This window comes from Apteryx rowi, unplaced genomic scaffold (genome assembly GCF_003343035.1).
Source record: "Apteryx rowi isolate R43461 unplaced genomic scaffold, aptRow1 scaffold_738, whole genome shotgun sequence".
NCBI classification, from domain to species: Eukaryota; Metazoa; Chordata; class Aves; order Apterygiformes; family Apterygidae; genus Apteryx; species Apteryx rowi.
This window is the reverse complement of record NW_020451025.1, coordinates 124,307-139,886: the sequence shown is the minus strand read 5'-3', so window position 1 is coordinate 139,886 and position 15,580 is coordinate 124,307. Positions and strand designations below refer to the sequence as shown.

Below are 15,580 nucleotides of genomic sequence, written 5' to 3'. Positions count from 1 at the left end.
CGGCGGGCGGGAGCGGTGGCCCGGCGCTACTGCCCGGGAGAATAAGGCGCTTTAAATGTTCAATATGCAGCTCCGAACCTCCCTAAAAATCGCTGTTCGCTGCACCTCTCTGTTCACCGCGCGGGAGAGGTTTTACCCGTCCTTAGAGCCAGTCRCTGTTGACTTTGGTCTCATTTTCTCTGGACGTTGAGCCGGTTAATGCTCGTGCTAGGCCTGATGTTMCTGAGCACCTGCTGCCAAGCGCGAGGCTTTTGTATTTTTTAAGGAGAAATAACGAGTACCCAGCACGGGAGGGGGGATCCCCCCGGCTGCAGGCTGCTCGGCGCCAAGCGTCGCCTCGCTCGGTGGCCTGCGCCCGTCTGAGCGCGGCAGAGGTTTGTCAGGAGCTGAGGGGGGGTGTCGCTGTCCTGTATAAATATAAATCCCCGCGTGCTGGGGCTCCGGCAGGTCTGGTGTCTCACTGCGTGGCGGCAGCTGTGGTCAGGCGGCCAGGCCGTAGCCGGCCGTTCGGGGCTCTGGAGAAAAGCTGCCTTGCGGGAGCCGGGGCTGCCTAATGGGGCGACGGACCTGGGAGGCGGGAAGGTGACGCGTGTTAGGTGAGAACGCAGCCCCTGGTGTTTACTTCCCAACTGAATCTCCCATGGAGGCATTTGAGGAGCTTGCGTGCGTGATGATATTTTGTGGGTGGCTTTAGACGGTCTTTGCAGAAATTCGTAAGGTTCACGTGTCAGAGGTGTGAGCTGCTGTAAAGAGCAGGGTGGCTGCGGGCACCAGCAGTGCAGCAAGCAGGAGAGGACCTCTGCGCTGGGAGGGACCCTGGGGCAGGGAGAAGAGTTGCTGTGGCACTGAGGAGCTGCAGGTGGGAAACTGGCCATGTTTGTTTTTTCCCTCGGGAGCTTGGYTAAAAGGGGGTAGCAAACCTCCTGGCCTGTCTCTGTTGTCCRTACTGACCACCCGTTTCCTGACTCTCCACCTTTCTCTCATCTCCTGCATCTGGCTGCAGCTCTTCTGCCCTGCTCCTCGCAGCTCCCTGCAGCATGGTCCCCCCACCCCAGAGACACCTTCTGCATTGACATGACCAGAGCCTAGTTTGATGAACGTTTCCTTTGATGGCGGTACCAGCTTAAGCAGTCTCTGGTGTTCGTTTTGAATCTCTGTCTGCCTTCTGTTGCACAGCTGCTGCTGCACAGTGAACTGGATCAGAGAGCTGATCTGAGGAAAAATGATTTAGCCAAAGAAAGGTTATTTTAAGGAAGATTAGTTGTCTAAACCAACTCAGTGTGCAGTTCCAAAGACCCACTGTATCAGAAAGGAGGGTGTAGCAGTGGGAATAAGCAGACTAAAACAGGTAAATTGTCAAACTGCACTCTAAAGTAGCATGTAAAGAGGATTTTTGAGAGCTGCTCTCCACAATGAAGTCACAGCAAAAGGATCTTAGAAAAGAACAGAGGGAAAAAACCAAACCACCTTTGCCCCAGCTTACCTTCAGCCATAGTGAAACAATAGCCTGAAACCAGGCAGCTTTGATTATGGAGGGAGCACAGAGTCCATCCCGCGGTAAATATTCTCCCGTTTTGCCTCTGATGCAAGTTGTGCTCATCTTGTGAAGAAGAGCGGGCTGTTGGACCTCTGCAGGGACAGGGCAGGCTGGGAGGGAGGAAGCGCTATGGGGAAAACATGAGGGGCCTCGCACACAGAAAGCTGTTGAGGAGGGAAGATGCCGGCAAGACGAGAGGTGGCAGGGTTGGCCGCTGAGGAGCGAGCGCTTGTTCTGGTGAGGGTCTAACTGTGTTCCTTGCATGCAGTACTCCTTTCAGGACAAGGGCTGGGGAGCATCACTTGCTCAGAGACTGGTCAGGTAAGAGCTTAGATTTTTAAAAGTAATTTTTAGCATGAGAGAAGCCATGCAACTTTCTTAAAGTTGAAGAAAACCAGCACAAATATTAATTCTATTGATTTATTTATTAACATTACTAAATTATTTATTTGCTTATTGGCATGGACTGCCTAAGCGGTGTCCCACCTGACACTGGTGGAAATACTTATTGGAGGTTACTGCAAAGATTGAATGGAAAGAAAAGTTCCTTGATTATCAAATGATYGTTCTGGTTCCATAGTCTGATACACTAATACTATACATGCCCTCTGTGCTTACACTTTCAAAACATAAAATTGTGGTCCCACTGACTTCTCCTGTGAAATCTCATTGCTCTGAGAGGGGCAGAGGCAGGTATCCTGGCTGAATGATTCAAAACATCTAAAATTTTGTTCTGATGGGGAGAGATTTTCTTTTTGATATGTGTGTTTGTTTCAGAAAATGTGATGTTGTAAATCGTGGATTCTCAGGGTACAATACAAGATGGGCTAAAGTGATCCTTCCGAAACTGATCAGTAAAAGTACTAGTGCTGAGAGTACTGTTGCAGTCACTATTTTCTTTGGAGCTAATGACAGTGCTTTGAAAGGTATAATTTTTGTTTTTTTCCTGTCATCTATTCTCCTAAGAAAGTTTTACATTTTAGCAGAAAAGATAGAATGTTATATGGACTGGTTCTTGCTGCTTCTCAGCTGCTCTTTTTTCATTTTTACAGTTGATTCTTTTCTATTAATCTGTTTTTTTGTTTGTTTTTTAATCATGCACTGCTGCCTTCTTCTGTCTCTCTGACCAAGTTTTAATGGTAAATATAAATTTCAAGGAGCCAAAGAATTAGTCAGGTATCCAACACCTAAAATTGGAGTTGGGCATCTGGCTGCTCTTTCTGCCTTTGAAATAGTCTGATGGATTATGAGCAGATAGACCAAGAAACGAAGGAATATAGCATGTGGATTCTCTTAAAGATATGCATACCAACATGCAGAGCTAGTCTAACCAAAATGATGAGATCAGTGCATGAAGGACTGACTGTTTGTAGAGTCTGAATTTCCAAAATTTTCCCTGCATCCAAGAGAGTTAAAAATTTTAGTTTTTGTTTCAGATGAAGCTTGAGATGATTACGTGATCTAATGATAAGATGTGGAGTTCTCAGAAAAAGCATCTTAAAAAAAAAAAAAGTGGCTTTTTTCCCCTCTGCCTCATTTGTATTAGTTGCAAGAGCTGCATTTTAAGTCATGGTTTGTCTGCTTTGGATGTTGAGGTATGCATTTTCCCATAACACCTTCTGAATTCGTGGTTGAGGTGAACTGTTTACTACTGAGAATAAGAAGAGTGCCCACATTTGTATCCTGTGTAAAAAGCATCTTAGTCATTGTGTAATAAATCTGTGAGCAGCATGGTTTTATGTGAATAATACATTTGCCCCAATCCCCGACAGATCTGAACCCCAAGCAACACGTTCCTTTGGAGGAATATGCTGCAAACTTAAGGAGCATGATTCAGTATCTGAAATCAGTAGACATTACTGAAGACAGGATTATTTTGATAACACCACCCCCTCTTCAGGAGTCAGCTTGGGAAAAGGAGTGTCTTGCCAAAGGTAAAAGAATGATACCAGTTTGACAAAATTTCTACTTTTTTTCCCCAGAGAGTGTAAGTTACTGATCCCAGACTGACAGATGACTAGCTTTGTACTTGTGCAAGATTGCATTTGTGTTCTCTGAGTTGATGGAAAATGACTGCTAGCTGTTTTGCTAAACATCTTTCAGATATGCTTGTGGAGTAACTAGCAATTAATTAATAATATCCTTTTGAAAGTGCTGTATTGATTGTTCTGTTCATGCATAAAACTGATAGAAGCGGCTGTCTGCGAAGAACATAGGATTTATCTTAAAAAATGGTGTCTTGGAAATAAGTTCAGGGCTCTCAGAAAGGAATCTAGATGTCCTAAGCAGGCTACATCACGTCCTAGCAGCTTCCAAAATAACAAACATGAATAATGGAAGAGATCTTGGTATTGTGTATCATCTTAGAAAATTTTCTAATACTTACAGAATATCTCGTGTCTGCTTGGATAAGCAGTAATATCCTACCTGATTTTGTTGTAAATTAAAATCAAAAGAGGGAATATCAAAGTCTAAGGATTCTAAGAAAAGCACCTGAAAAAGAAGAAAACGGTGATTAAATAATTTCTCATTATATTGTTCAAACTAACTTATAATAGAGACATAACAACACTGCTTACTTTGTGTTACTCAGGTGGTGGAAAATGCTATAATCTCACTGACTGCAGCAGGGACRGATTACACCTTCTGAGAGTGTGTCCTCTTTTCCATTTGAACTGTTTGTTCAGTTCTTGCATGTTTACAGAAGATTTTTGAGTTAGATTTGGGTAAACAGAGAGGTGTCACCTTAGTATTTGCAAGGTTTTCTCTATTTTAGTGCATGTCCTGAGTTGTGTATTCAATCAAAGCAGTAACATTTGGAACATGACCACATGTTTAAACTGCATTAAAATGGATTCTCCATATTATTAAGGAAAGCAGTTCCCTGCAATGGACACCTTCCATTCTAGTCGCTAACCATTCGATGGCTTTCAAAGCTCAATTTGTAACTCTGAATGCTCTGTCATTGCATGCAGATTTGTAGCTCTTCATGCATGTAGTTCAGATATAAAACTTATATAGCTGTATCTGTGTCATTCATTGTGGAAAAATGTCTGGTGCATTATTTTGCTTTACATATATGTGTGCATAAATGGAAGAGAGTAAAATCTTGTATCCATATTTACAGTTTTTGATTTAGAATCTTGTAATAAAAAATAATCATTGTTTCCTGCTATCAAGGAACTATCCCTGCCATTATGTTATTGCATGATTTTCCATTCTGAGGCTTTATACCTCACTTTGAAATGTGTTGCAGTGATCATTGTCCAAAATAGGTATTGGACTATATGGACTTTCAGTCTGATCCAGTAGGGTAGTTTTTGTATTTGAGTTGCAAAATGAGAGAAAGTCCTAGAGTAATACTCACTTATAAATACTGTAAGACCATAACAACTGCAGTAGGTCAAATCAAACAGCAGCTATATCCAGCACTATATATGTGACAGTATGCTTGGATAGAGCTTAACAGGTAGGTCAGGCATAGAGCAGTCTTTCCTGGTCTGTGTTCCCAGCTTTTGCTAAAGCTATTGTAGCTGTAGTTTGCAAAACATGTACCCATATAGGCTTTTTGAAGATCTGTCACATAAGCATACTATGAATGTTGCCTATCTATCTGGCCTCTAGGTATCAAATATTACTTTTTAAATGTTATTACATCATTTTAGTCTTAAAATTATCATATTTATTGCAAAGGGAAGGAGGAAACTGGCATTTACAATGTTGGAGTCTTCCAGGGTCTGTCTGGAAGAGATTGCTGTCTAGGGATGGAGCAAAAGACATGGCCACTTTTAGACAGTGGACTACAAATAATTAAAATATTGTGGGCACAGTAAGCAGTAATATCAGGTCATCAGATGTCAACCAGTATTCAGGAGAAGTTTTCTGTTTATTTTTGTTTTTGTCAGATAGATGCCAGAGCAAAGGAGGGATGTGAAACATGAAGATGATTGATGATGATGATGATGATGATGATGATGATGATGTTCACAGGAGCATTCATCCAGGTGTGAAGGGAGATTGGTGAAAAGAGCTTGACTGAAGATTTAACCTGGCCTGTGTGCCAGCTGAAAGGAAGTCACTGTCTCAGTAGGGAGTGATGGTGGCTAGAGCAGAATCATAGCTATTTGGAGGTCTCTAGTCCCACCTGCCACTCAAAGCTGGGCTGTCACGAGCACTAGATTAGGTCAGTCATGGCTTTATCCAGCTGAGTCTTGAAAACCTCCAAGAACAGAGATCCCACTCCTGTCTGGGTACCTGTTTCAGTGTTGCACTACTCCCTTAGTGAGGAAATGTTTCCTAATGTTCAGTCTGAAACTCCTAAGCAGCAACTTATGGCTATTACACCTTGTTATATTGTCTGCCACTAAGGAGAGTTTGGCTCCACTGGCCCTTGCGCCCCCCCCCCCCCCTTTAAGCAGTTGTGGGCAGCTATTAGATCACTCCTTAGCCTCCTCTTCAGCAGCCTGAACAAGCCCAGCTCCCTCAACCTCTTATAGGCCATGTGCTCCAGGCCTCTGACCATCTTGGTGCCCTCCACTGGACCCTCTCCAGTTTCTCCACATCCTTCTTGACTGGGCAACCAAAACTGGATGCAGTGCTGAGCAGAGGGAGATAGATAGTAATTTCTCTTCGTCTGCTGACCATACTTCTAGCGTAACCTAGGTTTTCTTTTGCAGTGAGAGCATGCTGTTGTCTCATGCTCAGTTTCCATTCTCTTATCAGAGTGCTCTCATCAAGGCTGCTACCCTGCCAGTCTGTTCCCAGCCTGTTTTGATGCTTGGGGTCTTCCACCCCAGCTGCAGAACATAGTATTTCCCTCTCTTGAACTTTTTGTGGACCAGTCCTTAAATTTCTCAGTTCCTCTGAACTGAAGCTCCACCATTTAGCATATGAACTGCCCCTCTTAATTTAGTATGGTCTGTATATATGTAAGTATAGTATGTATACATATATATAGATGTATATACATAAATGTATGTGTATGTATATTCGTGTGTGTGTGTATACATATATATATGTGCATGGTATGGTCATCATTTCACCATAGAAGGCACTCAGTCAGGGTGGCCAGGCATGATCTGCCTTTGGTAAATCTGTGTTGACTGTTTCTGACAATCTTCTTGTCCTTCATGTGTTTGGAGATGAATTCCATGRGGAGATACTCCATTATTTTTCCAAGGACTGAGGTGAGGCTGAGCCAGCCTGTAATTCCCCAGGTCCTTCTTCTTGCCTTTCTTAAAAATGGGTATAACATTAACCTTCTTCCAGTCATCACGGATCTCGTCTGTTTTGCCATAGTTTTTTTGTAGATGATGATTGATAGTCATTGGCCTCACAGTCACATCAGGCAGCTCTTTCAGGTGAGTCCCATCCCCCATGCATTTGAATGCAGCTAGCTTCTCTGACTATTCCCTAACCTGTTGCTCCCCCACTGTTTGCTGTCCTCCCTCCCAAACTGTGGTATGTGCAGAGGTCTGGAAGCAGGCATGAGTACTCAAGCCCATCACAAAGTTACCTCCCCAATCCATCAACAGACCCACATTTTCCCTGAATTTCCTTTGGCTGCCACCGTACTGGTACTGTTACAGTTTATATTGTAGGTTCACGTTAGCTCCATCTCGGCTGTGGCCCTCCTAGTCATTGTTGTTTTTATTATGCCTTTTTTTTGTGCCTATTGAGTAATGATAGACTGGGGAGGATTTTCAAAGTGAAGACAAGGAGCTTAGGTTTGATGTATAGAGGAGAGATGCAAAATGAGTAAGTGCGTGCTCTGGTCAGAGTGAAGGGGCAGGAGATTGACCTTTGCATCAGCATTTTAAGCAGATGAGAGCTGGGCAAGTTTGTTTGTCAAGGTCAGAAAAACAGATTACAGCAGAATGGGAGCTTCAGCTGCAYTGATGGATGAGGAAGGGTTGAAGCAAATGTCATGAAGAACAGCCTGGAAGTAAATGTTCAGGGAGGTTCAGCAGGCAAAGCCAAGCAAAGTGGTAGTGTTTGCAGCAGTAAAGAAGGGAGAGTGGCTGGGGTAAGGAGCTATCATAGGTTCCATTTTGTTCATCCAGGAAGGATGTCAGAGATGGGTTGAAAGTTGATTTGCCAAAATTAGACAAGTCTGACAGAGAAAAGAAGTCTAATCAAGCTGAGGAAATACTATGTTCTGCTGTTTCAAAGCAAGCCCTGAATATAAAACACCTCAATTTTATTTTTTAATTAAAAAAACATTAAATAGAGGGTGCTTGTTTCAAATTCTCCATGCCCCTCCTATCAGAAACTTTTCCTGTTTTGGACCTTTTAGGAGCAGAGGGCATTCTTGGATGAGAAAACGCTATTTGTCCCTGCTCTTAGCTCATAGACCCAGCATGTACTCCTGCAGCATTGCAAATTAAGAGCAGGAGCCTATTGGTGAGCTTCCAAAATGGACCCAGGAAAGAAACAATCCTAACAAACAATGAAAGAAGAGGTAACGGGAGAATAAGACATTACCAACTCTGATTGATAGACTAAAAGTCATAGAGGGAAGATGGCAGGAGTGCTGCACAATACTGGGAGCGGTGAGATTGCGATCAAATGCAAGGAACTTCACAGCAGTGGGAGCACTGCTTGGTGGAGTTTAAATGAACTAAAGGGCCTCTCAATCTACCAGGTAGTAAGYTGAAGAAAGCAAGAGTTAGGAAACATACCACAGTGGGGAATGGGAGAGGAAGGCTCAGTAAGGCTACAGAGAATATTTTTACGATGAAAAGAATGCTGATGGTGGGGGAGAGGTGGCAGTGTGAAGACGTGAAAATCATCAAATGCAATGAGTTCCTAAGGAAAGAGCAGAGTAGGAGCTGATGAATTGTATGTGTAGGTCTCATTTAAAAAAAAAAAAAAAAAAATCATAGCTTAATAATATTCTGCCCCAATGTTTCACTGCACTCTGTGCAAAAGTGCTGATTTACAGTAGCTAGTGTTGAACACATACTGAACACTCAGCTCCCAGTATAACTGAGCTCACAAACGTTGCATTCCTGATTTCTAATAATGCTTTGCACCTATACATACTGYGGTTTGATGTTGTCACTAGCATTTTACAATGGGGAGACTAATGCAAGAAGATGGCAAATGTCTGATGTCATTCAGGAAGTGGAAGGCAAGGCTGTGAAATCAACTTAGATTTACTTAATTTTATTCTATGTGGCAGTAGCAGGTATGTAAAGACTTCACCTAAAGCTTAACAGAAGGCTGAGTGGCACAGAAATCAGCATTACCCTGTGTTCTTATTGCTGTTGCCTCTGAATGCCTCACCTGATGAGAAACATATTTTCAAATGCCTCAGAAATAAAAGGTACCTTGAAAGAGACTAAATGCCTCCAGCCACTTAAATTGAAATGGTTCAGACTTAGTTTGTAATTGTTTATGTCTGCTGGTTTAACAAGTTAATAAGCATCATGTATGCCACAGAAGACTGAAATCAGTCACATCTTGATCACAAAATATTTTGTGTCTGATAGGTGACAAATTAAATCGTCGCAATTCCACCACTGGAGAATATGCCAAGGCCTGTGTTCAAGTAGCTAGGGACTGTGGAACTGATGTAGTGGACCTGTGGACACTGATGCAAAAAAATCAGGTATGATGTCCTGAGAGAGACTTAGAAACTGTCAAAATGCATGATTTAGTGTGGAGGAACTGGTAGTCCTGCATTACCACTGAAACAATACAAAATATATCCAAATTACCTTTTGGGGAAGGAAAAAAATAATCCAGAATGCTTCATACAGCACTAGGAGAAACATATCTTAATATAACCTGACTATTAGATTTGGTTAGCAAATGTCTCCTGGCTGCATTACATGTAAATAATCTTTTGCTTGGACTTTGAATCATGGAATAGTTTAGGTTGGAAGGGCCCTCCGGAGACATCTAGTCCAACCTCCTGCACAAAGTTGGGCTCACTTCAAAGTCAGATCAGGATGCATGARGCTGTCTTTCTAATGCTTTTGACTGAATATCCAAAATCTTCTATATGACAAAGAGATATCACACCTTGTCCTTAAGCAGATAACTCCAGTTAGGGCACTATGAATCTTTGCTGTCTACTGCACAGTAGACTCAGTATTTTGATTGTACCACTTAATCACACAGTAGTTTTGCAATGATTAGCAGTGACYGTGGTCATTGGAACATTCTCTTAACATTTTAATACAAAGGGCAAAAAATAAAAATAGTATATTTACCAGTTAGTTTTGAAGAATTTAAAAATTAGTCAGGCTCTTCTATTTATAAATAGCAAATACATTCATACATGTTCTAACCCCCCCCCCCTTAGGATTTCTCTTCCTATTTATCTGATGGGCTTCATTTATCAACAAAAGGAAGCAACTTTCTAGCAGCACAACTTTGGTCATGCCTGGAAAAAAAAGTAGCTGCTCTTCCTTCGCTGCTTCCCTACTGGCGTGATGTGGACCATATGAACCCTGAAGTTAGTCTTCTATGAGATGCCCCTCAGTAACGAGCTGAAGAAGCCAAGGCTGCCTGACAGAGCAAGTCTGTTTCCATCAACTTGTATCCAGCAACATACTGGAAGCACTTCATACTTGGGCAAGGCAGGGTAGCAATGAGTCCCCTCTCAAATGCAAARAAGACTTCCATAGTCTTTTTATTTGGTCTGTGAGAAAATAAAGATTAAGATGATTCAGAGTGCTTCCTCTGGGTGGTTTCTCTGCATACTTCTTGTGCTAAGTTTAATGTGTCTGGTGATGAACTCCACTTTCTTTAGAAGACTTGGAAGGTAGAGTCTCTGCTGGTCTTTAAACAGGGGAAAGAGGCTGCCCCAAGGAGTTACTGGCCTAGTTGAGCTTTGGTGACTAGAATTTGATTAATATATTCCACTATCTTTAAACACCTAGGAGTTGATAAGTAGTAGCAATATCAAGTGCAATTAATGTCAATCCAGCCTTTGATTGTATTACTGACAACCAGTAAAAGGAGTTATCTGAACTTTTGTGAGGATTTGGATAGTGCTATATTGTAATTTTGAGCAGGGGTCCTTAAGTTAAACTTACTTGGGCACCAGCAGCACCTTCTGACTGTATGCCTGGCTCTTGCATATAGACAGTGTTCAAAGCAGTACATGTATTTGCACAATATTTATGGCATTCCTAACACACAAGTGGTGATGCTTGTGCTCACTCATGGCTATTGATGAAACTCCCAGAAAGGGGTCTGCATCACTGCTGAAAAAGTTTTCTCATAAATAATTAGCCCATATGTTCATCCATAGTTTAACAACTGATTTAACRCAGAAGAGGACATGCTTACTGCTAGAATTTTCAGCCAAGAGAATGCAATTAGAATATAAAACTATGTTAACAAACTGCAAAAATTGCCTGAAACCTAGATGAAATTCAACAAACATAGAAGAAGCATGTTTAGGAAATAATTGTCTAGCCAGCCATATAGCAGAAGAAATGGGGCTACTATTCGAACATGGATTAAAGAGAAATGAATAGGATATCACTGAAGAAAAAAAAAAAATCATTCTGGGATGTATTAACATCACAGAATTAACAATTAACATTGGAGAAAAACAGCTGAGGCCACTAATAAGGCCTTAGGTGATACATTACATATTGGGTGAAATGGAGAGTGATGCGAGATCAAGATTTCRTGATTTCATGCTTTGTGCAGCACCAAGAGACCAATTGCCTTTGCTTCATTAAAGAAATAAGACAGATGGGCCCAGGACCTGTCATCCACTATAATATTGTTACAAACTGAACAGTAACTAGTTATTCACCATGTCCCTGGAGCCAGGCCAAAAGCTAGTTTGCTTTATTTATAAATATTAAACTGGAGTGTCCTTTCTGTAATGACTTCTTACCATAAAGAATGGTAGCAAAATGGCTGCCTTTGAAAGCTGTGGAACTTCCTGCTTTCGATGTTTAAGAACAAACTATGTAAGTATCCGTTTGACAATTTCTGGAATACAGATCACCCTAGAGGATGGATTACATGATCTCTTAAGGCCTGCTCCAAACCTGTATTTTCATGCTCCCGAGTGCCARTAGCCGATTCTAATCTGGGAGGTAAGTACATATTATCAGTATTAAGGTCATTATAGTTTTGCTACATAAAAAGGCATTTGAGCAAGCACTAATACCTTAGATAGGAATTTCCCTTCAGAACCAAAGTCATAAACACACTCCAWATGACACACATGGCGAGACCACTGACTATGTCTCCATTAGCACACAGGAAGGCCCTGTAGGTGCAGCTCTGCAGAGCAAATCCATGGCTTCTCAGGAGCCGGCTGCCACAGGAGTTGGATTTCAGAAGGTACTTCACACTGGCCCTAGTGTGTCCCTGCAGCCACACGCACAGGGGGCCCGAGGCACTCGTCGACCTACCTCCCAGTTTCGCTTTGTCCCCAAGGAAGCCGGTGCCTGTGCTCCAAGATCCTGCTTGGGCTGCAGAGTGATGCCGGGGNGGGGGTGGCGACAGGCACATGCCCTTCAGAAGTGCACTCCTGCAGCAGCACAGACGCAGGATCACCTTGAACACTGATCCATCCCTTTGGCACGTGCCTTAAGGCACTTAAAAACCATGAGATACTTTAAAACCACGAGTTACAAAGCAGCTGCATTATGGATAAAAAGACTAAAAGAAGAATTTAGATCTCCCTTGAAAGAACTGCACAGAAACAGCTCTTGTTTAACTGAAAGTCACTTTTTTTTTTTAAATATAAAAAGCTTTTATTGTATTGGGAATTAAATTAACTCYTCTCACACATTTACTTTTCACTGAATCAAAAAACAAAACAAAAAAAACAAAACAAAACCCAAACAAACCCAAACCAGTATATAAAATACAATAGCTAGTTAGATAGGAATACCGTAAGGCACACGTTCAAGTATTAGTGTAACAAATATCCTTGGGTGGGGAGATGGGGGGTTCTCGCACAATTCTTTCGTCACAGGTTTGGTTACTTTCTCTCACATTTAAAAATAAAGGTTTTCCACAGATAGGGTTCCTTGGTGACTGAGCACAGACTTGTTTCTAAAAGTTAAAATGGGTCTACTGTTCTAAGTTTTATGTCAGTTTTGTTAATACATGATTATGGGAGAAAACAGATGCAGAATAAAGGTCCATCTTTACTATCAAAACTGTTGCTCTGTGATTACTGTGTCAGTCCATCTGCTGCTAGGCTAAAATATCTTTCATGTACCATTCCCAGCCAACAGATTATACTTTACAGAGCTCCAAATTTATATGCAGCTGTATCAAATTAGAGGACACTTAAAGTTACAAACTTTTAAYATTATATTGTATTAACTGTGCAGAAACTTGAATTCAAGAAGCATCCTCATTAGTACTTACCCTCTAAGTTTAGCAAAGCTTTATTTCTTTTTGAATTAAATTTACCATTGTTTTTAAATAACAAGCCCCCCTGCAATGGAGTGCAATATTTTTTCAATTATTTAAATGCAGTAGGAGGTTCCAAAGGTCACAGAGACCCTGCAAACTGAGGCTCTGTTCTTTGAACATCTCAACAAAAGTATTACCTACTTAAAAATAACATTGAAAGAAACATTTCTGCACTGAAACAACCACTGTAAACAGTTAGTTAAAACAGTCCTCATCTACAAAAATGTTTTCTCAACTTACACTTCTCTTTCTCCTGCCAGACTCTTGCAGCACACGAGCCTTTTATTGCAGAGTGGGAAAACTCCCAACTGCAGCATTTCTCTGCAAGGAAAACACAAAATCAGGACAACCTCACAGCTAGAGGCAAAAAGGTCTCAAGCTAGAGGAGCATTTCCAGGCATTGTATTAGGTTTTAGACAGCTTCTAAAGTCAAGAGTCACACAGAGGCTGTATCTTAAACTCCTTGATTCTGATTATGCATCTTCATTATATGCTATTTTTTTTCTACCTGTTTCATTAATCTCATTTTGTTCTCAATATATCTGTAATGTTTAGATTTTTGCTTACATGTACCTTAAACTGCTAAATGACCTAAGTGGAACATACTGCAGTGTTTCATTTTGTTTAAAAAGACCATGATTTTGTCTATCAGTGCTGTCAGACTACAAAACATTAAATTATAAAAAAGGCTGATATACATAATCCAATATCCAGAAGGATATTCCRTTTTGCACCACAGGTTGAAGGAAATGGTAAAGGTCAAGATAGAAAAAACAAATCCAAAAGCTTCAAAAACAAGCTAGTTTTAGTTTGGATTTTCATTTTTAAAAGATATAATGCTCTAATAAATGTAATTTAAGGAAGGTCATACACATGACCAGCATCTGCAGTAGGTCACTTCCTTATTTCTCCCACTCCCTCACAAAAATATATATACATATATTTATATTTATATAAATGAAATGGTTTTAGATCCAAATGAACTTATTTTGCACACACAAGTCATACATGTAGAAGGCAGCAAGACACTAGCATTCTGTTTCTTTGCTGTCCACTCGGTTCTGGCGCTGGAGTTTGAAAGACGAAGCTTTCTCACTCCTAGTGACAGGATGGTCCGTCAAGTCCTCAAAAGATTTGGCAGCCGAGCTGCTATTTGGGAAAGGGTCCTTCTCAAACCCGTCTTCATCAATATGAGAGTCAGTGCTCGGGTCTTCCTGAATAGTGTCCATTCTTTGGTGGTCCTGTTTCAGTGCCGCAGCTACTGCTGGCATTGCCACGACAGGCTGCAGTGGCTGGTGCCGGCTTGTTGTCTGCGCTGCAGGGAAGGGCTTGACTATTCGCACAGACGCCGAGTCCAGGCTGCTGAGCATCTCCACGTTCTGCAAGACACAAGCAGTCAAGTCAGGCAGGGAGCAGCAACCWCGTTCTTGCTCAAGATTTCATTTTTGCACTGTTTTCAAGGGGAACAGGCCAAGGGCACCTTTGTAGGAGCACGTGCACTTCAGTTAGAGCAGTTTTAAAGGCTGCTGCTTCCTYCTCTCCGTTCCCAGCAGAGATGTGGTAACCGCCCTGTGTGTGCCATGGGCTAATGCGTTAGCCAGGCTGAACCCTCTGCAGCATGCAGTAAAAGGGGTTTGATCTCACCCTGTTTTGCACTGGAGTAGAGTGTGGGCCCAGCCACGTGCCCTCTGAGGGCAGGCAGGAGGGAGGCAATAATTTTTCTAAAGCTGCTCAAACAGGATTGCAAGCACTCATCTGATTCTGCTCRAGCCATGCATTCATCTCAGGGTCCTGGACGCTTGGGAGGAAGAAGCGGTAGGAACAGCAATTCACATAAAGCTTGGGGGTTTTAGCCTCAGAAGGAGCTGATGGGCGAAACAGAAATGCAACACAGTCCCATTTTACAGTAGATTTATGCTTACATAGGAGCAAGGGAACATCCAACAGAAGTGGTTTTTTGCACTGTTTTGTTTTTAGAAATCTGGCTACACTAAGCATTAAAGGCTGAAAAGCCCTTTTATTTCTGCTGGTTCCCACTCCGTACAAAGCAACATGGGTGACAGCTTCTCTGGTACAGAGCTGACAACTCAGCAGCACTTCCCCAGGGGCCTCCAGATGCCTAACAGTGCTTTGTCAAWATTGGGGCTTGGAAGCGTGGGGTCAACTCAGGCAACACTGAGAGCTCACTGCAGGAAAACAATTAAAGGAATGACTTATTCCACATTTGCAACATGAGTTCCCTGTTTCAGCAYGTTCAAGAAACTGCACTGAACACAGGGTCAAAGACACGAAGGGACCATTGTGATCACCCCTAAATTCTGCAACCCAGATTAGGTTAAATCCTATTGTTTTCTGCTTCAATGTGAGCATGTTTTAGAAAATACCCAAAGGTTTCTGGGCAAGAAAAATCCCCATAAACCTTAGCAAGTGCTAAGAGTGGGCAGGGGAAAGGGAAGAGACAAGGAGATGACACAAAAAGCAGAACTAGAGTTCACATGCTACTACTGGTGCTGCATTTCCCAACTGCTCAATCCGCAGAAGATTTAAAAGATATGGGCTTTGTTTGTTAAACTGTTGGTGGTGCAGGAAGCCCATCACACCTGTGCTCTACTGCTGTACCTGCTTCTGAGATGT

The 15,580-nt window shown here is 42.0% G+C and overlaps 3 protein-coding genes across 5 annotated transcripts in view; 1 reads left to right on the top strand and 2 right to left on the bottom strand.

Annotated features, from left to right (window-relative positions):
* Window positions 1-694: 694 nt before the first annotated feature.
* Window positions 695-1,617, bottom strand: LOC112976496. Its single transcript, XM_026087828.1, has 2 exons — window positions 1,484-1,617; window positions 695-1,212 (listed from the first exon to the last, which is right to left on the bottom strand). The coding sequence occupies exons 1-2, from the start codon at window positions 1,598-1,600 to the stop codon at window positions 721-723; spliced, it is 609 nt and encodes a 202-aa protein (XP_025943613.1). The 5' UTR covers window positions 1,601-1,617; the 3' UTR covers window positions 695-720.
* A 151-nt stretch (window positions 1,618-1,768) lies between these two features.
* IAH1 (isoamyl acetate hydrolyzing esterase 1 (putative)) lies at window positions 1,769-10,219 on the top strand. Its single transcript, XM_026087817.1, has 5 exons — window positions 1,769-1,858; window positions 2,315-2,463; window positions 3,310-3,471; window positions 9,031-9,149; window positions 9,849-10,219. The coding sequence occupies exons 1-5, from the start codon at window positions 1,800-1,802 to the stop codon at window positions 10,014-10,016; spliced, it is 657 nt and encodes a 218-aa protein (XP_025943602.1). The 5' UTR covers window positions 1,769-1,799; the 3' UTR covers window positions 10,017-10,219.
* Window positions 10,220-12,231: 2,012 nt separating this feature from the next.
* ADAM17 (ADAM metallopeptidase domain 17) overlaps window positions 12,232-15,580 on the bottom strand; it is a 37,259-nt gene continuing 33,910 nt past the window's right edge. For 2 of the 3 annotated variants that reach the window (XM_026087812.1, XM_026087810.1), the window contains exon 19: window positions 12,232-14,325. In XM_026087812.1, coding sequence (XP_025943597.1) covers window positions 13,975-14,325 — 351 coding nt within the window. In that variant the 3' untranslated portion in view covers window positions 12,232-13,974. The remainder of the gene's footprint in view (window positions 14,326-15,580) is intronic. The other variant, XM_026087811.1, reaches the window with a different exon arrangement.

What these genes read in the sequence shown, in the direction of transcription:
- IAH1 (XM_026087817.1), top strand. Translation starts at nt 1,800, where the DNA reads ATGCAGTACTCCTTTCAGGACAAGGGCTGGGGAGCATCACTTGCTCAG. An exon ending in TAATGACAGTGCTTTGAAAG is followed by an intron (nt 2,464 to 3,309) that starts GTATAATTTTTG and finishes AATCCCCGACAG; the next exon opens with ATCTGAACCCCAAGCAACAC. An exon ending in CACTGATGCAAAAAAATCAG is followed by an intron (nt 9,150 to 9,848) that starts GTATGATGTCCT and finishes CCCCCCCCTTAG; the next exon opens with GATTTCTCTTCCTATTTATC.